This window comes from Leptonychotes weddellii, chromosome 8 (genome assembly GCF_054177405.1).
Source record: "Leptonychotes weddellii isolate Sample4059 chromosome 8, ASM5417740v2, whole genome shotgun sequence".
Taxonomy (NCBI): domain Eukaryota; kingdom Metazoa; phylum Chordata; class Mammalia; order Carnivora; family Phocidae; genus Leptonychotes; species Leptonychotes weddellii.
This window is the reverse complement of record NC_138376.1, coordinates 27242565-27264145: the sequence shown is the minus strand read 5'-3', so window position 1 is coordinate 27264145 and position 21581 is coordinate 27242565. Positions and strand designations below refer to the sequence as shown.

At 52.3% G+C, this 21581-nt stretch overlaps 2 protein-coding genes across 4 annotated transcripts in view; both read left to right on the top strand.

Moving 5' to 3' along the window:
- The window catches only part of PPIL1 (peptidylprolyl isomerase like 1), an 18772-nt gene extending 16315 nt beyond the window's left edge, over window positions 1-2457 (top strand). The window contains exons 3-4 of the mRNA XM_006750239.3: window positions 636-704; window positions 1271-2457. Coding sequence (XP_006750302.1) covers window positions 636-704; window positions 1271-1491 — 290 coding nt within the window. The 3' untranslated portion in view covers window positions 1492-2457. The remainder of the gene's footprint in view (window positions 1-635; window positions 705-1270) is intronic.
- A 13313-nt stretch (window positions 2458-15770) lies between these two features.
- CPNE5 (copine 5) overlaps window positions 15771-21581 on the top strand; it is an 80227-nt gene continuing 74416 nt past the window's right edge. Inside the window, exon 1 of one of the 3 annotated variants that reach the window (XM_081828103.1) lies at window positions 15771-16269. In XM_081828103.1, the coding sequence (XP_081684229.1) occupies window positions 16175-16269 (95 nt within the window). In that variant the 5' untranslated portion in view covers window positions 15771-16174. The remainder of the gene's footprint in view (window positions 16270-21581) is intronic. The other 2 variants (XM_081828105.1, XM_081828104.1) reach the window with 2 other exon arrangements.

The window sequence follows — 21581 nt, the reverse complement described above, 5'->3', positions numbered from 1 at the left end:
AAATAAATAAAATACTCCTTAAAAAGTTAAAAATTAAGAAATCTCTTTTTTTTTTTAAAGATTTTTTTTATTTATTTATTTGAGAGAGAGTGAGAGAGAGAGAGAGCACAAGATGGGGGAGCGGGAGAGGGAGAAGCAGACTCCCCGCCGAGCAGGGAGCCCGATGCGGGACTCGATCCCGGGACTCCAGGATCATGACCTGAGCCGAAGGCAGACTCTTAATGACTGAGCCACCCAGGCGCCCAAGAAATCTCTTAATATATCAAATTAAAAATGGTAGTTATCTGTAGATGGTTAGATTCTAGGGGACTTTAATGTTCTTTTGAGAATGTTCTATGCTTTCTGCATATTTGACAGTGAACGTGTATTACTTTAATACCCAGGGAAAAACACTTTGAGTGTTATTTTGAAAAGAAACATCTTACCTGAATGAAACCAGTGATTTGAATGTGCTGTGTCAGTGCTTCATTCTGCTGCTGGGCTCTGTAGTTGCTATACGCTTAGCAGGGGGCTAGGCGTGCTCACTGCTTTTTCCTTTCCTGAACTCCAAAAAGTCTTTTGACCCTGAGCCGTAATTCTTGCTGTGAGTAGAGCGTGGGACTGATACACTGGTCTCTCGTCTTCTGATCTGGCAGGTCGGGGTGGTGCATCTATCTATGGCAAGCAGTTTGAGGATGAACTTCATCCAGACCTGAAATTCACGGGTAAGTATATAATCTGGCAGCACGGGTGACAGCGAGTGGATTTGAAAAGTTCACTCTTGGCTGTGATTCCGGGTGCATGCCTGACGCCGTGGCAGGGTGCCACGGAGCTGACCAGCTGCGGCGCCACAAAGAGCCCTGGTGGGTTAGAGAGAGTGACGGACACCTCTCTCTCCTGCATAATTCACAGTGCTGGTCTGAGTGTTCTAGACTATGATTGTTGAATGTTGCTGTTGCAAACTATAGGAAAGCGAAAGCTTCCTCAAAGAAGCCGAGAGACCTTGCTGGGATTTTGCGAGGCGTCGGGAACGCGGTCCAGCTGTTAGTGGGGATCATCATGGAGAGAGAAGCTGGGGAGTAGGCGAAGAGTAGGAAGGCGGTTGTTGGGGTAGGGCGGTGACGGCCTTTGTGTAAAGGCAGGGAGCCTGCCCTCGGTGGGGGGCAAGGGGGAAGAGTGTTTGGGTTACATGGTTGACGATGGAGGCCAGAATAAAGTCTGGGATGGTGGAAGACGCACCCAGCTGGAGCTTTGGGGGTTATTTGTACTCTTTCTTCATTTTTCCCACTAGGGGCTGGAATTCTCGCCATGGCCAATGCGGGGCCAGACACCAACGGCAGCCAGTTTTTCGTGACCCTAGCCCCCACCCAGTGGCTCGACGGCAAGCATACCATTTTTGGCCGAGTGTGCCAGGGTATAGGAATGGTGAATCGAGTAGGAATGGTGGAAACAAACCCCCAGGACCGCCCTGTGGACGATGTGAAGATCATTAAGGCGTACCCTTCTGGGTAGGCTTGCTGCTGCCCTGCGCTCACCCAGATCTTCGGAGATGGCCCCAGTGAACCAGCTTCCAGATGACCTAGAAGGACATGTACTTAAACTCCATTTTGGCCTTGCAAGTCACAGAGCTCAGGAGACCTGGGGGCTTGGGTGAGTTAGAGATGGAAGTATATTTTAAGAGGATGCTTCTTTTCTCTTCCCCCGGTGCCTAGGTTGACAGAGCGTTTGCAGAAATGCTCGTAAATGATCATTCACGGGGAACCGCTCATTGCAAGTGAGCATACTGCCCCTCCTGGCGTGTGTCTGTGCTGATACACTTGGAACAAAATGAAGCCGACTCTGTCATTCCATAGAGCCTGACCAAACTTCTTCCTGCAGAGATTTATATTCTGGCCTACACCGCAGTCTTCAGTGGCTGACAGCCACAGAATTCAAAACCAAGTAGTGTCTATCAGCCTTCTTAACTCTGTGCACACCCTATTTCAGTCTCCTACATTTGTTCTTCAGGGAATGTATGCATCTCTATATATATTTTCCCTCTCAAAATCAGAACATCAACACTGCTGTTTCTGACACTTAGACATCCCACGCAAAGCCACATTGAATTTTTGCCAAATGAAAAATGCATCCAGCAATCAAGTTTCTAAGAAGGTGTCAAGTGGGGAATGATAATGTGTAATAATCAAGAAAGGAATTTATTAAAAGGAAGCAGAAACATTGACCATTTTTTCCCCAGGAAGGAGTAGAAATCTGTAGTGAGCCATAAAGACAGACTATGAATTCTCCTGAAAAAGCAGTATTGTCATAAAGGAGAGGCACCACTTAAGTTTTTTTAACCTAAGACTAGAGAAACTAGTTACGAGATTTTATATGTTTTTTAAGTCTTTCTGATTTTTTTTTTTTTAATGGGGTAAAGAGAAAGGAACATCTATGTAATACATAGAAACTTCCCAAATAAAATGCCACTGATGGTTGACATTGCTGCTGTGGTCTGATTTTAAATACTACATGAAGTTTTATTAAAGATTTTTTAAAATTTATTTGACAGAGAGAGACAGCGAGAGAGGGAACACAAGCAAGGGGAGTGGGAGAGGGAGAAGCAGGCTCTCTGCCGAGCAGGAAGCCCGATGTGGGGCTCGATCCCAGGACCCTGGGATTATGACCTGAGCCGAAGGCAGACACTTAACGACTGAGCCACCCAGGTGCCCCCTACATGAAGTTTTAACAGTCATTTTAACCTGTAAACCCTCTCAAGTAGTGTTGCAGGGCTCAGCTTCAAGATTTCACATTTTAGGTTTGTGCATCTCCAGTGGACTTCTATTCAAGAGCAGGTCTGACTTTAAAAAGACAGTACCAGGGGTGTCTGGGTGGCTCAGTCAGTTAAGCGTCTGCCTTCAGCTCAGGTCATGATCTCAGGGTCCTGGGATCGAGTCCCACATCGGGCTCCTCGTTCAGCGGGGAGCCTGCTTCTCCCTCTGCCCCTCCCTCTGCCCATGTGCGCTCATGCTCTTCTCTCTCTCTCTCTCCCTCTCAAATAAATAAAATCTTTTAAAAAATTTAATAAATAAATAAATAAATAGGCAGTACCAAAGAAAGAATCTAAATGATATCGATTGGCAGTTCTGAGTGAGGGAGAATCACTTGTAGAGGAGCCAGGTGGATGTGCTGGGAGACCTAAAGCATGCCTTGAACTTGCAGGAAACCTACCGTCCTGTTGTTCTGGACCCAGAGGCAGTACGTACTGTACCTTCCTTAAATTGATAGCTCCTTAATTGAAGAGTGGATTGTAGCTTTAGTGTTTCTCTTTATCAGTCCATGAATTTTGGAAATGATGATTTACTTTATGGAATGGCCAAAAAGTTCTATTCCCCAAGCATTCCCCAGGTTCAGCCTCTCTTTCCATTCCTCTCTTTCTTTTCTCTCACAACAAAAAAGCAAAACCCAACAACAAACTATGTAAATGGCTTTATAACTTCAGCGGTGGTGTTGGGCGAAGTACTGTTCTAGACTCTGGGGAAATAGAAACTTCTTTTGGCCTAGACTGGGCAGACATAATTGGATCCACCTCTAGGAGCAAAGCATAAGATCCCCATCCACTTATCTCTCAGAGTTACAATCCTGAAAATACCCATTTTCACCCAGGTCATGGGGGTGGTGGAAACATACTATCACTACCTTGAGAAGGAAAGAAGGACCTGAGTACAGTACTCTTGGTGTACTTGACCACACAAAAGAATCACTGGGGGAGCCTGCTAGGAAGCAGATCAGGATTCAGCATCTGGCCAGAGATTCTGCATTTCTATCCAGCTCCCAGGAGATGGTGACTCCTGATCTAGACACCATACCTTGAGTAGTGAGATCCCAGAGGTCATGTTTGTCCAACATGACATTGGGGGTGGGGAAGATTTTCAGCACCATAACCCGATCTGCCTCCTTGACCGGTGGTGGCCTTGGAAGAGTGAAGAAATTCAAAGCATAGAATGAGCTTTAACTGCCTCTGGCTTTGGCTCCTGAGACTAAGCTTTTGGAAACTTCCCTTCTGCCTTTTTTTTTTTTTAAGATTGATTGATTTATTTGAGAGTGAGAGAGAGAGCATGAGCCGGGGGAGGGGTAGAGGGAGAAGGAGGAACAGACTGCCCGCTGAGCAGGGAGCCTGACAACGGGGGCTCAATCCCAGGGCTCTGTGACCTGAGCTGAAGGCAGACACTTAACCGACTGAGCCACACAGGCGCCTCTGCCCTTTTGCCTTTTATTCCCACTTTAGTGCACTGTGGACATCAGACCATGGTGCATGGTACTGAGATCCCTGTGTGGGCACCAGGGTGGGTACGATGGTGTAGGTCACAGACATCACAGAAAATGCAGGGGAGAGATCATCAGCAATGATGACATTGAAGGAAAAGGGCTCTGGAACCAGACTGGGGTTCAGATCCCAGCTTCACCACTTGGCAGTACTGTGAAGGACAAATTTCTTAAGTTCTCTGCACCTTAGTTTCCTCAACTATAAAACGAGGATAATGGTCCTGGCCTCATAGGGTTATTGTGAAGATTTAAATGAGCTAGAACAGGTATCTAGAATAAGCACCAGCATTTAGAAAACAGCTTGTGGGTACTACCAGCGGCCCTTGAAGCCACCGTACACCTCTCCTGCCTCTTCATCCCAATGTTATCAGCACCCTGACCTTGCACAGCTTCTCCCTCCCCCTGGGCTAGCCTCTGAGAGCAAAGCCCTTGTCTTGTTCCCCACCAGGAGCTGAAGGCACCTTATGCAATTCTTTGAAGTTATTGCTGAATGAATCAAATTTAAAATTGTTCTCTGTCAGGAAAAGATTAAGATCCATTTGCTGAAATAGCCTTACCCCATCTCCAAACCCAGGCTTTAGCTGGTATGGCAGCAAAGCCTTTCCACTAAGCCCTCTGGAAGTCCTCAGCTCGATTTATTTTTGGATTTGTGTCTCCAGAATACGTCAAAATAGCTTTCCCCACATAAGGGAAATGATTCCTACCCCCAGATACTCGAGCCAATCTGAGCCGTCACTGTGGCCCCTTCTGGCACCACATTCTTGCAACGTGTGGAGGAGGAAACATTGAAAAGCACAATTTTCTGAGTGGCAGAGTTTACTGCCTACAAAGTAGGCTTCATGGCCTCAGAGTCTCATTGCCTACAGAGTAGGTTACTACTCTAGGTAAATACCAGAATAGGGATTTTCCAGCAACATTCTTTTACAGATAAGAGAGAAGCAAAATGCAGGGGAAGAAAACAAATGAGAGTCGCACTCTAAGGTGGTCTTGGTCTGGTTTTAGAAATTGGATCCTCCTTTGTTCTTCCGAATGGGTAATTCATGATCCCTGACTACATCTGGAACCACAGATGCCCAGTTCGGGGAAAAGTTTGCGGACAGACACATGTGAGCTTTTGTGTGACCTCTGGCGAAGCACTTTGCCTCTGGACCTTGGTTTCCTTATTTGTCAAGCGAAGATTAGAACTAGGCCCCTGTTAACCCTAAATTTCCAAATCTAGGTCATTCTGAGAAGATTCCTTCAGTTGCCAAGTTTCCACTTAGCGTGCTGTTCTAGAAGTTTGCCACTAGGGGCCACTGTGAATACAGTTTAGCCTTGCAGCTGCTTCAGGAGAGGCCTACCATAGCCTCTCAGGATGTTCCTAAGCCAGGCCTGCCACCCCTGGATGTGGAAAACCAGCAACTATTCAGACTGCAAGAGGCCAGAATTGAGATATCAGCCTGGCAGTAAGTCTGTCCGTTGGTACATGCCCGATCAACCCTCATTCCTGTCTAGATGGAGGAGAAGCCCTCTGTGCGTGGCAGGATCGGTGGAGGCCTTGCCACCGCAGGGCCTGGTTCTGTAGCATGCCTCATTATAGAGAGCCAGTTCCCGTTTAGCTGCTTAATATTCTGCTCTACAGCTGAATTCATTCATTCAGCAAGTAATCTCGGAGCCCCGATTTGACGCCCAGCAATAGCAAATATTTTTATAGAATCAAAGTCGACAAAAGGAAGCTTAAAATGAAAAGTTATTGTTGCCCTTGTTCCATGCTCCATGGAAGCTTCTTATTTGTATTTTTCTCTTAATCCCCCAACTCAGTCTCTAAGGTTGGCATTTGTATACCCAGTTGCAGATGAGCGAACTGGAGACCAAAGGTAAGTAGCACAAAGCCTTGTACGGAGTGAATGAATGAATAGAATATCCGGTCCAGGGTTGCAAGGCTAGTAAAAGGCCAAGGCTAGGACTTGAGCTTCTGATCCCAAGTGCGGCCCTTTTACCTCCACTTTTGGCATACGGGGGAGGACGATGACATACAGAAAAAGAGAATGACTTGGTGGCAGGGCAGGGCTTAGAACTTGAATCTCTTGCCTTGCAGGCTGGCCTGTCCAATTTGACTGTTGCATCCTAGGGTGTCCCCAGGCAGAGCTGGCCGGGGAGGCTCCAGGCTCAGCTATCTGTAAGTTCCTTCCCAGCAGCCTGAACCAGGCCTGTGGAGGCACAGCAGGAGGGAAGCGGGGGGAGGGAACACAAACGACCCTAATCAGTGTTTTTATTGGATCATAACTATATTAGCCTCACAACTCAGCGAATCTCACAGAAATCACTTTCCTCTCTGTGAGGATCTAGCCGCAGCTCCGTTAAAAGCTACTGGCCCACGTGTACGGCAGGGGGAAGCTCTTGTGTAGCAGAAGCAGTGGGGGAGGAGGGAGAAGCAATATTTCTACTTCCTCATTACACTGACAGGGAAAACGGCCATTTCACATTCACTGTATAAGAAAAACCCCCAAAGGAGAGGGAATCCAAGGTTCACAATTGTCTTTTCGGCAACATTCAGCTCAGAGGAAATGTTCTCTTTGTGCCTCCCTTTTTGAAAGCATTTGTGATGCTGTTTAAGATAAAACAAGAGTCGGGAAGGAACTTGTGTTAGGGGAACATACCAGGTGCCAGATGCTTTCCATGTATTATTCCACTGAATCTCTCTGAAGGCCTGTGAACAAGGCATCATAATGCCCCATTCACAGATGCTTCCATTCCATGGGTGAAGGCTCCACTCAGTGGGCTGAGCTTCAAGCTGCGGGTCTGCTCTCTCCCTCCACCATACCCTAAACTCCCATACGTTCAGTTTCTACCTTTGCTCCCTCCTTCTTCCCCTCAAAAAAACATGGAAACTAGTTTTCAAACCAGGTCACTGCGTGCCCATGGCAGCTTCCTTCGCCCAGCCTCCACCTGTAGACTGAGGACTAACCCCCACTCTGGTCTAGAAACTTCAGTGAGGGGCGCCTGGGTGGCTCAGTCGTTAGGCATCTGCCTTCGGCTCAGGTCGTGATCCCAGGGTCCTGGGATCGAGCCCCGCGTCGGGCTCCCTGCTCCACGGGAAGCCTGCTTCTCCCTCTCCCACTCCCCCTGCTTGTGATCCCTCTCTCGCTGTGTCTCTCTCTGTCAAATAAATAAATAAAATCTTTTTTTAAAATAAAAACTTCAATGATTTGATGATGATATTTTTCTTCCCTGGTAGCTCCCAGCACATCCTCATCTAATTAGAATCTCGTACCAACTTGGAGGGGATGGTAGTGTGGGTATTACTCCCAAGCAGAAATGCAGTGAGGGGTTCAAGGTCACAGCGTGAATGGAGAAGCGGGCAGTCGGCCTCCAGGCCCCAGGCGTGCACGCAGGCAGCCTCTGAGCCTGTCAGCAACAGCTCTGGGAGCCTGACACCTGAGCCTCACCCTGGCTCCTGATAGAATTATCAGAGAACTGGGGAACACTTACTTCCTGTAATCAGGGCAACTTTTCTTAGCCAGGGGTGGAGGAGGCAAGATGTGAAGTGTGTCTGATGAGCTCCTTTTCCAGGGCAGGGCCCAGGGTTAATAAAACCCAGGCAAATCATGGCAGACAGCTGGAGATGCAAGCAGGCAGGCTCCAGGGGCCGGGCCACTGGGACTTGAGCTTCCGCACAAAGCCAGTCTTGTGGCATTTTGTGCACGTTTCAGTTTTCTTCAGCAGCCAGGCAGGCAAACACAGGCAGCTTGGCATGAAAATTAATGTAGGCCTTAAAAAAAGTGTTTCATCCTCAGTGGCTTTTCAGGCCGCCCCACTACAGGTACAGCCAGGGGAGATGCTAAGGAGCAATGGTGACAGAGTCTGAGGGCTTGTGTGACACCACAGCCCTGAGCCCATTAGCCCGAGGTAGGGAGGGGGGAGAGTCCTTCGGCCAAGGCCGACCCTCACAGCAACTGGGGCAGGGGAGAACTAAGAGGGGCTTCTGGAAATAGAATCAATCGAGGCCACCCAGGTACAAAGCCAGCTGTTCTGTCCCTCACCTGGGCCTGAGCATGCCACTCGGGAACGTGACAAGTGTGTCGGTGGGAGGCTGGGACTTCAGGGAGGGACACAGTCTGCTTTTAAGCTCGTGAAGAAATGTGAGGACTCACCGTCCATTTCCCAAGATGCTCAAACAAGAGGAAATGGGCTTACATGAAGTGCAGAGAGGGTTCAGAGGCCCAGGAGCAGACTGGCTGACTGGCAGTAATGTATTCAAATGCAATTAAGTCCAGTGAAAAGAAAGAGGGAGGCTGAGGCCCTGGAAAGGCCAGACTGTGGAGGACCAAGGTCCAAGGCCTGCAGGGCACACCCCTTGCTAGTGGGGAGAGGAGGGAGAAAAAAAAAATCCACCTAAGAAAAGAGTTTTGGTAGTTCAGTGGAAGGAGAAACTTGGTCAGGTTAGAATCTACTCTAACTTCTTGGAAGTGCTAGGACCTGAAAGATGGGGAGGATTTGGGCATGGCAGAGAGGAAATGGCAGGGGGAAAGGCCAAGGGCAGCCAGGTGTCACTGGTTCTGGTTGGGCATAAAAGCCCGATGGTGGGTGTGGGGAGGTGGACAATCCCCTTGGCTTTTATTGTGGAAGGCCCAGAGATGGCATATCTGTGTTTATTGATCAACAGAAAGTCGAGGGGACCCATCTCTTCTTGAAGGAGCCGAGGTGAGAGAAGATCCCCGAGACTGATTATAATCAGAGCTCCTGTTAGTTTTTATCTCTAGTGGTACAACCTTGGGCGAATCTCTTCTCTCTAGGACTCAGTTTCCAGATCTGTAAAATCTAGGTAAGTTGAATTATCTTTAAAGGCAGCAGCACTGAGCTTTCTAATATCATAAATAACAATAGTGGGCTAAATACTGGATTAACAATTTGGGGGAGGGTGATAGACGATGATGTCTATGCTGGACGAAGCGAGAAGTGGGTCAAGGCCCCGAACACAGACCATGTGCAGACCTGTGAGGGGCCAGGGGCCTGGACCATGTTGGCAGATGCTGAGGCTCCTGGTCAGGCCCTGAACGAGGCCTGGAAGGAGGCCGCATGGTGTTGGCCAAAGACAGGGGCTTTGGACCCACACAGTCCTGGGTCTGCATCCTGTCATCGCCTACCTGTGTGAACTTGGGCAAGTTAAGTTACTGAACTACTTCAGACCTCAGTTTCCTTATCTGTAAAATGGAGCAGATGATGCCCATTATTTGACAGATTTCTAGAACATGAATTCAAAGTGAGTGCTCCAACTCCACTGGACAGCTTCTGAGGAGACTCATCTCTCTATCCCTGGTGATGAACTAGCACAGCTAGTTTGTGCAGCTGGTTTGGCACCAAGGAGTATTTGCCAAGTAGGACAATAGCATCATGGAGTTGACATGAGGATTAAATGTGTGACATGTTTAATTCTCCCTGCTATGCCTATTCTATGGCGGGTTCTCGGTAAAAAAAAATCCCTTCCCTTCTCTGTGGTCCCGGCCAAGGGACCCAGAGATTCTCGGTCTGACAGTTGTTGACCAGTTCAATGACTGAATTCATTATAGATGCTCACTACATGTCTGCTGGACAGAAGGCTAGACGAGCTGTGCGTGGTGGGGAAGACTCACGCCCTGTTTGGGACTGGTAGGTGGAGGCCGAGGGTCCTCCTGAATGAGTCCATGTTTCAGGAAGGGGTGGACTTTTCATTTAGTCATTTGACAAACTGAGCACCTGTGACATGCCAGGCACTGTCTCAGGGGTGGGGATGGCACAGTGAACAAGGCAAAGTCCTTGCGTGTGTGAAACTTCCATCCTAGTGGGACACAGACAAGGAAAATGCTATAAGGGACAATAAAGCAGGTCAGGGGAGGAGAGTAATGAGGCGCTGTGTTAGGTAGTGTGGCCAGGAAAGGTTCCATGCAGAGGGGGCATTTGGGCAGAGACCCGAGGGACTGGGCTGAGGGAACAGCAGGTACAAATGTCCTGAGACAGGAGTTGCAGGGCCAATGAGGAGGACAGTGTGGCTGGCATGGGGTCAGTGAGGTGAAGAGAAAGATGAGTTGAAGTCAGAGACGTCACAGGGAGGGGAGGGGACTGAGCCCACAGCCCAGTAAGTCCTCTTACCACAGAGTGACATGCCAGCCAGGGGAGGATCTCCAGCAGAGGAGCGCCAAAACCTGACTTTGGTCTCAAGTGGATCCCATGCTGCTGGGAAGATTCCAGTAGCTAGACTGTATGGGGTGGGAGGCTCCCCTGGCTTGGGAAAGCCTGAGTGGCTAGAAGGAAGAAGAGAGCAAGAGAAGTGAGAGAGGAAGCTAGTGCCCACTGGGCTGCCACAGACGCCGCGGCAGGGAGGGGTGGGAGGGGCAGACCCTAGGGCAAGAAAGGCTGCTGGGTGGCAAAGGAAGCATCCTGGGGCTTCTCTCTGCCCCCATGACACCAGGACCCAGCTAGCTGGTGCTATGATCTGGGGAGAAGCGGAAGGGAGGGGCAGCGTGGGGTTCTGGTGGGGATGGTAGGACATCTGGCTGGAAGACCGCCACCCTCAGGGAGGAATGGTGTTTGGAGGTGTGGAGAGCTCTGCACTTACACTTCTTCCTCCACCCCACTAGAACATGGCTTCTCCCCACACCTTCTCAGGCAGGTCCTTGCTGTTCTTCGGTACCTGACCTTGCGTTATTGGTGGAGTTTCTTATCAGAGGAAGAGTTCAGGTGACCTTGAGTGCATCATTCTCCCTCTCTAAGCTTCTTAGTAAAAGAAGGGGTTTAACTAGATGGTCTCCAACCAAGCCCCTTCTAGCATTTCTATTAATGGATGGAATCAGACACTACATCTCTCCCATCTCCTTACTATCATGCTGGCTTCAGGTTTCTGTCATGCCCTCTATCTTTCCTTTTCTCCCCAGGGCTGCCATGTATGGTGGTGGAGGGTATTCACTGCACAATGACACCCAGCCAAGGGAGTAAGTGTAGGCTCAAAGCCAGCCCACACTCTGCTCAACGAGCCATGTGCCCTGTCTGACTCAGGATTTCATTTACCCAGAGTAAAGAACACATTTTTCTAGTTTATTCTAAGGTGCAGGATGGGCAGCCGCCACTGTCCTGTCCCACGCAGAGTCCTTCTTCTGGTCTTCTGTGTCCCTTTTCTTCTACCATCACGAGTCTGACCCAGGGCAGATCTGAGGGCAACATTTACACGAAGTGTCTTGGGAGGGTGGGTAGCAGCTAGCTCCTCTGTGAGGATCTCAGCCTCCTAAACCCCGTGGTGCTTTTCCTCTCCTTATCAATGCTGCAAGTTGCCTCTCGAAATTGCTCTGCCATCATTAACACTGCGGTTAGGTCAGAGGAGAGCGTGTTTGCAGTCTTGGATGGCAAAGGCAAAGCGCTGATGCTGATTATTCCAGATCTTCTGGGCATGGCCCATTCCGTGCTCACAGTTCTTAATCAGAGGGACGAGCGCTGGTTACGTGGCCGGGGGGGCCAGGGCCATGGTTGGTTCCGATCTGGCTGCCGGGCCCAGACAACACGTCCCCAGCACCTGCTGGCCTGGCGGCTGGCTTGCCTGAGCATCCCAGGTGACCTCAGCAACTCAGCACTAGCCGATCCCTCAAAGGAGAAATGACCCATCAAACAGCACGCCTGCTGGCTGCTTTTGAATCATCGGCAATTCATTTGAGCAAGGACTGTGAGCATTTTGCTCTGGGCCTGACCAGCCAGCTTTGTGTTCTGCGGCTCACTCTGTTGGCCACGTAGCTGAGGGGGGTCATCCAGACCACCCGTCCTTCAGTGTCTCCTTCTGAAAAGCTCCTGCGCCTGGAGGAGGCCTTGCATCATGGCCCCTCACCTCCGGGCCTCGAGTTCTACTGCCTCCACCTTCACCCTGTGCTCCAGCCACATCGTCACAAAACAGCAACCGTCAGCCACTGAGCCAATGACTGACCAAAAATTGGTGTATCCACACCCCTGCTCCCTCACCCCTGGGGCAGGCTAAGTTTGAGGCATGTTTTACCTAGTCTGCCAGAGCTCCTCAGTGGGAATGAGCCCTAGCTGCCCAGTGATAACCGGCTTGCTAAACCACCCGTATTGCCTACTTACCTGTCTTACCTCCCCACAGGGTGTTTCCTTCATCTCCCAAATAAACTACTCACATTCAAATCTTTCTCTCAGGGTCAGCTTCTGGGGGGACCAAACAGACATCATCTTCAATGCCCTTCTCAAGATCATGTTTTTTTAGAGAGAGAAAAAGAGCGCGCTCATGGAAGGATGGGGGGCAGAGGGAGAGGGAAAGAATCTTAAGCAGGCTCCACACCCAGCACGGAGTCTGATGCGGGGCTCAGTCTCACGACCCTGAAATCATGACCTGAGCTGAAATCAAGAGTCAGACGCTTAACTGACTGAGCCCCCCAGGAACCCCCAGATCACCTCTTTTTGCAGTTTCCCCTGACTGTCCCTTGTTTCCACTCCTGAGGCAGAACTGTTGGCCACTCTTCTCCGTGCCCAGGGCCTTTATACCTACATCAGCAGCACCCCTCATGCTGCACTGTGGCTTAAATGTCTGCATGTCCTGGGACCCCTACTAGCCTGTGGACTCTGGCAACAGAATCTTTCTTGCCTCTTTATGCTCGAGCCTAGGACAGCCCCTGGCACAGAACAGGTACCCAAGACAATGTTTTGCCAAAACCCAGCAGTGGAAATGCAATGGCTGAGAGAGAATGCAGAGAAACAGACAAGTAGAGACTCCTTCCAGAAAGAGGCCCTGAGGCTGTTCTCCCAGATGCTGTCATATTACAAGGTAACATGATAGAGCTTCAGTCTCACTACTCACCTGCTAAACAACCTGCAGTGGCTCCCTATGGTTGGGAATAGGCGCCTGATTTCATACATGGTTTTTAAGACCATCATCTGGCCCCATCCCAAGAGGCAAACTTGGGTCCCAACGACCAGGGTTCAAATTCTCACCCTACGAGTTCCCACCTGGTATTCATGGGCAAGTTCCTTAGCCTCTCTGGCCACTAGCTTCCTTATTTATTAAATGCAGATAGTAATGCCTCACACCTATAATATTTTGAGAGTTTAAAATCATATATGGTCCTTGTGAGCTATACTAAAACCACTGAATTGTATACTTTAAAATGGTGAATTCTAGGGGCGCCTGGGTGGCTCAGTTGTTAAACATCTGCCTTCGGCTCAGGTCATGGTCCCAGGGTCCTGGGATCGAGCCCCACATCGGGCTCCCTGCTTGGCGGGAAGCCTGCTTCTCCCTCTCCCACACCCCCTGCTTGTGTTCCCTCTCTCGCTGTGTCTCTCTCCGTCAAATAAATAAATAAATCTTTAAAAAAATAAAAATAGGGGCGCCTGGGTAGCTCAGTCATTAAGCGTCTGCCTTCGGCTCAGGTCATGATCCCAGAGTCCTGGGATCGAGCCCCGCATTGGGCTCCCTGCTCGGCCGGGAGCCTGCTTCTCCCTCTCCCACTCCCACACTGTTCCCTCTCTAGCTGTCTCTCTTTCTCTCTCTGTCAAATAAATAAAATAAAATCTTTAAAAATAAATAAATAAAAAATAAAATAAATAAATAAAATGGTGAATTTTACTGTATGGGAACAATATCTTAAAAAACAAATTAAGCATGGTGTCTAGGCAGGAGTAGGCTCTTTGAAAATAAAACGGTGGTTATCAAGAAGTTTCCCAAGTGGCCCTAGCAGTGGGCCAGGCACATAGTAGGTATTCAGCAAATACTGGTGGAATGAATGGATAACATATTCCACAAGTTTGTTTGGAACATTGCCTAGGAGAGCTATGTGGGGGGTGAAAGGGGGGAGGGCATAGAAATTACAAGCCCAGTATTGCATCTCTCAGGAAAGGAGGCCAGAATTATTCTCTGGGGAGATAGGGCCACAGGCCCAAACAGAGAGTGGGGACTTCAGACCCACACCTGCCCCACAGCCATGGGGATCCCAGCGCCTCTCCCCCTTGGTGTCAGTCCCAGGTAGCAGAAGGAGTCCAGTCGAACCGGAGCCGTGGGTAAACGGGAAACACTTAACCTGGGCCAAGGAATATGTTCTTATATTCATCTTTGACTCTGGCTGTTTCTAATGTTCTGAGAATTGACTTCAACACGCCAGTTAGGGCCCAGCTGCCAAAGGCATGGCCCAGAGGGCGTGGCTTTTCGGGGTCCAGCCTCAGGCACTCGGCATCCCCGGGTCCTTCCCCGGCGTCGTGCGGTGGGAGCAGAAAAGGGGGCTCCATCTCAGCAAAGCTTGCATTGAGGCTGAGGACGGGCTGCGGGGGATTTTCTGGAGGCAAGTCTATGCGTGCAGCCCCGGGGAGATACCACAGCGTGGCGACCCTGGGTCTGGAAGAGCCATGCTGAGGCAGGGTGGGGCCTGTCCTGCCCTGAGGCCATGAAGGGCTTGGTTCCGGAGTGGGAGGCGCCTGAGAGGTGCCTCCACTGTCCCCTCGCTCTCAGGGCAGGGATCAGAGCCCAGCACACGGCAAGCGCCTACTCGGTGCTGGTTGGGTAGGAGCCCATGGAGGTCCGGCCACCCTCTCAGTCTGGTGGAGGAAGCTTCTAGACCCCAGAGGCTGTTTCAGCTGTGTGATCACGACAGGCCGGGGATGGGGAGGGAGCTGACGTGTGGCTTAGGTGGCTGACTCGGGGTGGCCAGGCTCGGCGGGAGCCAGAGGAGGATGAAGGAACAACCACGCACAGACCCTGCCTAGGCCCAAAGGCCCTCCCTGGGAAACCGAGGAGGCCCCTCTGGGCACTGGGGTGGCCCCCACACACCTCCAGAAGAGATGTGATTCTGTTTATAGACCGACACCCGCCCCGCCCCCCCCACCCCACGTGGGGCGCACCCTCAGCAAAGAGCTCCCCAAGCCTCTTGGGGGAGGTGATGTCTCTTTTGCGCAGGTCGCTCCCACCTAGCTCCGCACAGACCCTTCCCAAACAGACGCCGGGTGGGTCACAAAACCCTCTCTCTCCGCTAGTCGGAAACCCCTGAGGGGGTGGGGTGGGGTGGGGTGGGGGCGGGGGCGGGGGTGGGGGTGGGCGCCGAGGGAGAAGTGCACGGCCCGGACCTTCTCTGGCTGTCACCCCCCGCCCCAGGCTCCCAGCATCTGGAGCCGCGTCCCCACGCCCGCCACGCGCGCACACACACGCACACACACAGCCTCACGCTCACACAGACACACTCACACCCGTGCACAGACCCCGCCCGCGGCCCCGCCCCGGCCCCTGCGGGCGCCCCCTCCGGCGCTCGCGGACCCGGCACGCAGCCCGGCCCGGCTGGCGGGAGGCGGCGGCTTCGGGCACATTTGATTTTCCCGCAGCCCGGGCGCCCCGGAGCCCGAGCCCGAGCCGAGGAGGTGGCGCTCGCAGCCGGGTCCCCGGCCCCGCTGCCGCCCGCGCCGAGACCCAGCGAGAGGCGGCGCGGCCCCGGCGCTCCGGGCTCCGCGCTGCCGGCGTCCGGCCACCCCCGCCGCCCGCGCCGGATCCGGCCCCCCACACCCCTCTTCCCTCTCCCGCACCCCTTCGGTCCCCTCCCGAAGCTGCACGCCCCTCTCCCCATACCCGGCTCCACGACTCCGCGCGTGCCTCCCGGTGCCCTCTCCCCGCGCCCCTCCGCCTCTCTCCGCTGCGCCCCAGCTCCCTGGGCACCTTGCCCCTCTCTGCTGGCCCCCCAGCCTCCTCGTCGCGTCACCCGCACCCCCTCCTCTACCCGCGGCCCCCGCTCCCTCCACCCCCCTTCCCTCTCTCACTTCCCACGCCCCCTCTTCGCGCTCCTCTCTCCTCCCTTTGCCGCCCAGCGCCGGCTCCGGAGTTGGGGGAGAGCCCAGGGTTTCAGTCGCTTTGGAGGAGGCGTGAATCGCGCAGGGATTGACTAATTGGGGGTGGGGGGCGCGGTGGGCGATGGAGCAGCCCGAGGACATGGCGTCGCTGAGCGAGTTCGACTCCTTGGCGGGCAGCATCCCGGCCACCAAGGTGGAGATCACCGTGTCCTGCAGGTGAGCCGCCCGCTGGCCGGGTCCCCCTGCCCCGCCCCTGGACCCGGAGCCCCGCGGCCCCTGCCGCGCCGACCCTCTACCCTCGCGCGCCCCCTTTCAGAGTGTCCTTGCCTCCAGGACGCCCCCTTGCCTGTCCAGCGGGAGCCCCTGCCCAGCCATGGGTGGTGACGGCGGAATGGGAAGGCAGGCTTGGGGTCGTATCGCGGAAAGTTTGCACTCCAGGCTGCTGAGAGGAGAAATGCAGACACAGGAACAGGGGGTCCAGGCGCCCGAGGAAGGAGAAGGAGGTAGTGAAAGGCTATCCCAGGCTATTTCTGATCAACTCCTCCCCAAATGGAGAAGTGAGTGATTTGCCCCATCCTTCTCAGCCTCTGCCTTCTGTGTCCTTCTCTCTTCTCCTCTCCCTGCTCCTTTGCCCCACCACCCTCCTCCCCTCCCCACCCACCCCTGTCCTAGACCCCAGGATTTAAAGCTTTTCTTCACCTCCAACAGCAAAACTGACTCGTGGAAAAGGATCAGATTGATTCATTCATACTGAGCTGTGGATAACTGATAATAACTTCAAGTGGCATCATTTAAAAACAACAACAACAACAAAAAACAATAACTTAGGTACAAAATCTTAAGCCAAAGGACTAGAACACTGAGTGTGGAATTTTGGAGTCCAGTAGGGGAGGCGAGGTGTGTTTTTGTGGGCTACCACCCCCAAATCCTCAGTCATGTCACACAGACTTTCGGGGTATCTCCCCCAGTTTCTCCTATCTGAGGAGAAGGCTGCCCCAAGTAGTAAGGGGGTACCGGTGGAGAAGGGGGATTCTTCTCTAGTGCAGTCATGACCTAGGGCTGGCCTCCTGTCACTGCCTGGCTGGAGCTGGGAGGGGTACTGTGGCCCAGGCATAGCCCCCCCTTGACATTCCCCTGGAGAGGCCATTCCTCCTGCCCCAAATGACAAACAGCATTTCCCTAGTCCTGGCTCTGCCCTTGTTCCAAGTCGCCCACCCCATTTTTGTCCAGGTCCCTCTCTGGTCAGACCCTTCACTCACCCTCGCGGCCTCCCAACCCTCTTTTCCAAAGTTGTGGCATTGGTGTGTGTGTGGGGGGTGTATAGACAGAGCCAGAGGAACTGGGCTGATGTGTGAGCAGGGGAGGGACTGAGGGGATTTGAGGGTGAGTGGGAGTGAGTGCTGGTGAGGTGGAACTAGCTGCCCCCCACCCCCATGCTGGGCCCTTCCTGGGTCTCCTGTGATAGCTCCCACATGTCTCCACCACGGTCCCACACATCGCTATCAGAATTATCTCTTGACACCATTTGCATCTTGCCATTGCTCTGCTGGGAGATTCCTGATGGCCATTAGCTCCAGTCTCACCTCCTCAGCCATCAACAGTTGCCATGGCCTGCCTTCCCTCCCCTGTGGAGCACACATCCCTGCGCCTGATGCTCCCTCCCAGCTTGTCAGGCTTGTGTCAGAGCTGTCTCCGGATCCTTGTCACCGCTGAGCTCTGAACAGCCGATGCCCCATCCTGAATTCACCCCTCCTTCATCTCGGCCAGTTCGTATCCCCCCATCCTGAAAAGCCTAGCCTCCTCCTGCCCCCCCCCACTTCCAGCCATCCTTCTCACCCATGAGACACCCAGCCTGAATCACAGTCTTCTGTGTCCCCTGGGTCCTGAGTACTCAGCCTGGGCCAGGGGGTCACTCACAGACTGAGCACTCAACCTCTGAAGACATGTCAGGTGTGGAGACTTCACCCCTCCCCCCACAAAGCAACTGTATAAGCATTTGAGGTCAGGGATCCCCACCCTGCCTCCCCGCCCGTGAACCCTGCACTGCAGTGGAGAGGAGAGGAGGCAGAGAGCACATGGCATGGTGGCTTTGGAGTCCAACACCTTGAAATGGGTGCTGCTCCCCGCTTTGGGGCAGACTTTTAGCCTCCATCGCCCCCATTTGTCAGTGAGACACACAGTGAACCTGTATTCGAGAAATCTTACTTGCTGAGGGAGCTCACATGCTTAGAAGAGTGGTTGGCATGTAGCAGATTCTCAACAAATGCCATTGGAGGAGTCAACTCCCAGGAGTAGAGGATCACGAAGCACCCAGCACACTACGTTGCACTTGCTTGGCACACAGTACGTGCTCAGTAAGTGGCTATGATGATACCTGTAAGTTGGTAGCACTTGGCCCCTTCTGTTTGCTCCCTGAAAGTGGAGGTGTCCAAAGGATGCAAACTTTTTGCCTAAGAAGTACCTAGCGATGCATCCGAGTGCCTGGGGGATGTAGTTTGGGATCACCCCTGGTACTGCTTCCCTCTCAAGGGACATGATCCATCAGCCTGAGGAGGGCCTGACTCAGGTGGTCTCCTGAAAGCCAGAGGGTGGGAAGTGGGTTCTGGTAGGAAGAACGAGGAGGCAGGAGTCACCTGGAACAGAGGGGAGGCAAGAAAACAGTCCGGGTGGATTTGAAATTGTAAATCCATCTCTTTGCCTCAACCAGACCCAACTATCTAGGTTCTAGAAGAGAGAGAGATGAGAGAGAGAAGGAAAAGGGGGAGGAGGGCGAAGAGGAGCATAGGGAGGAGGGAGGGCTGCACAGAATGGCTTTCTCCAGCATATTCTACACTCCATGGTCATAAGTCTTCCTCCACTGTATCCCATGGTCGGCACTGGCAGGGTCCCAGGAGAGGAGGCTAAGGGATGCCCTGCCCTGAGCATCCAAGTGACCCCTTCTGGTGGGCAGGAAATAGTAAGGCGGGCAGAGGGGTTGGTGGGGTGGGGTGAGAACTCCAGGGGGCTTTAGAATGGGCAGCTGGGAGCCAACATTTCAGGTAACTGGAAACTAGCATTTCTGGGAGCCAGTTACCTTCCTGCTCTCCTCTTAGTAAGGTCCCTGCCACCCCCTGCAGCCCCAGGAGCCTCTCTGCACTTGCCTAGGAGAAGACCCAACCCCCTACCATGCCTATCCTAGGGCACTCCTAGCTGAGCATAGCTGCCTGATAGAGGGCACGTCTGAGCCCCAGCGCAGGACCACCACGGAGGCCTGGCCAAACCTCCCCTAAAGGCACATGACACTGTGGGATGGACATATTTGGGTCCCTGCTTTGGGTAGAGTATCTCTTGGGTGATCTATAGTCTATTCCCAAACAGTGGTTTTTACCAACTTTGGTAAATTCAGGGTCAAATATTCTAAAGCTTCTGGTTGTTTGGCTCAATGGTTAGGAACTTGAGCTGTGGGATTGGTCTACCTGGGTTCAAATCCCAGCCCTGTCCTTGTGACATTGCATTAACTACTTAACCAGTGCCTCAGTTTACTCATCTGTAAAAGATGCACACTAATTCTTATCACAGCTATGAGGATGAAGTGGATTCATCCATGAATGGTCATTTATTTGCCTATTATTTGACACCTGAAAGTACATTAAAAAAATCTGTCTTTCTAGTCGGGTCCCAGGGTTTCTGTGGGTCCTGGAGATCTGATCCATCTAGAGATTCTTATTCACCCCTCCCCCCTCCAGCTTTATTGAGATATATTTGACATATCATGTACATTTAGAGATTCTGAGGGGTTGTTTTGGGGGTGAGTAGGGTAAATGGTTTGTGGAACCACATACTAGCAGACACTGTAGAAAATGTGAGCCACAAGCTTCTCCTTCCTCTGATGGTCTCTTCCAGACCTTTCCTGACTGTTAGCCTCCCTGCCAGACCCAGTCAAAACTCAGCTATCCAGGAGTCCCATTCGCCAAAGTCCCACTATTTTTCAGGTCTCTCTATGCAGGGATCTGGACCAGCAGCGTGTTGCTTAGAAAGAGCGATTTGCATTTTTTATGTAACAGGAAACCTTTGCTCTTCCACGGGGGTCCTGCTGGAAGAAGGGATACAGTTTCACATGGTGGGGCTCCTGAGACCCCCCGGGAAGACAAGGAGGGGAGGGTCCAGAGGTGGGCAGTTGCTTGGCCCTGCTGGGATCTCTCAAGCAGCTGTCCTGTCCCTGCCAGTGGGCGGGGCTGGTGGGCAGCTGTTGTTCTGCTGTCTGTTCAGGTTGGCGGTTTGCTGCCCTGGGGCTTGAGAAACAGCCTAGCTCAGGAGTTGTGCCCTGGGCCTCTCAGAAGGGGGTGTGAATGGGCTCTGAATGCTTTCTTCTGACAGGCATGGGGAGGGCAGCTCTGGGGAAGGAGGAGCTGGGCGTGGCAGCTGTCAAAGCCAGTGCTGGGAAAAAGAGGTCCATCCAGACACTGAATACTCCAAGGCCCCCGTTAGTGGAGCCAGGGGAACGAAAACAGTGGGATTTACTGAGTGCTCACTACATGCTAGGCGCTTTACATCTGTATTAGGCTGAACCATATGCAGTTGCCTATATTCAACTGTTTTTGACCTACTTGAGTAGCAGCTTGGTTCAAACTAAGATTATGATGTTAATTTCCAGTTGCCGCCTAGTGAGTTACCACAAAGCTGGCGGCTTAAAGCAAAAGCCGTTTATAAGCTCACGGTTTCTGTCGGTCAGAAGCTTAGGCACAGCGTATCTGGCCTCTCAGCTCAGGGTGCCCCCCAGGCTGAAATCAAGGTGTCTGCAGGGGCCGTGATCTCATCTGAGGCTCGGGGCCGAGCCAAGCTCATTTAGATGGTTGGCAGAATCGAATTCCTCGCAGCTGTGAGACTGAAGTCCTGTTTTCTTGCTGGTTGTTGGATCGGGATGGTTCTCAGCTCCTAGAGGCCGCCCTCAGGTCCTAGCCATGCGGGCCTCTCACAACGTGGCAGCTTCCTTCTTGAGAGCGGGCAGGAGAGGCTCCCCAGTCTGCCATGACAGGGTCCTATATAAGTAACAGTAATCACAGGAGTGAGTATCCATCATATTGCCAGGTCCCACCCACACTCAAGGGGAGGAGATTGTGCAGGTTTGTACTCGGGGGTGGGAGGGTAGGACTCTCGGGAACCATCTTAGATTTCTGCCTTCCAGAATTACTGTATCTTTTTAACCTGACGATGATCTTACAAGGTAGGGAGTAGTATTTTCCCTTTTTTGCTGATTAGGAAACCAGAGCTCAGAGAGGTTAAGGGACCCGCCCAAAATTACAGTTAGCACATTGTGGAGAAAGGGCCCCGAATCCAGTTTCCTCAGACTTCAAAGTCTTGAGAGCTTCTTGAGGTTGGGGGTTGGGGTCTCCATGAGGGTCATGGGAGGGGCCTGGGTACCAACGATAGTAGTTGTCACCAAGGAGTTGGTGTTCTCTATCCAGGGATGGGAGAGGCCTTCCTTACTCAGGGATGCCTCTGGCCCTGGGAGGCAAACCCAGAACTGGAGAAATCCCCAGGGAGCAGAG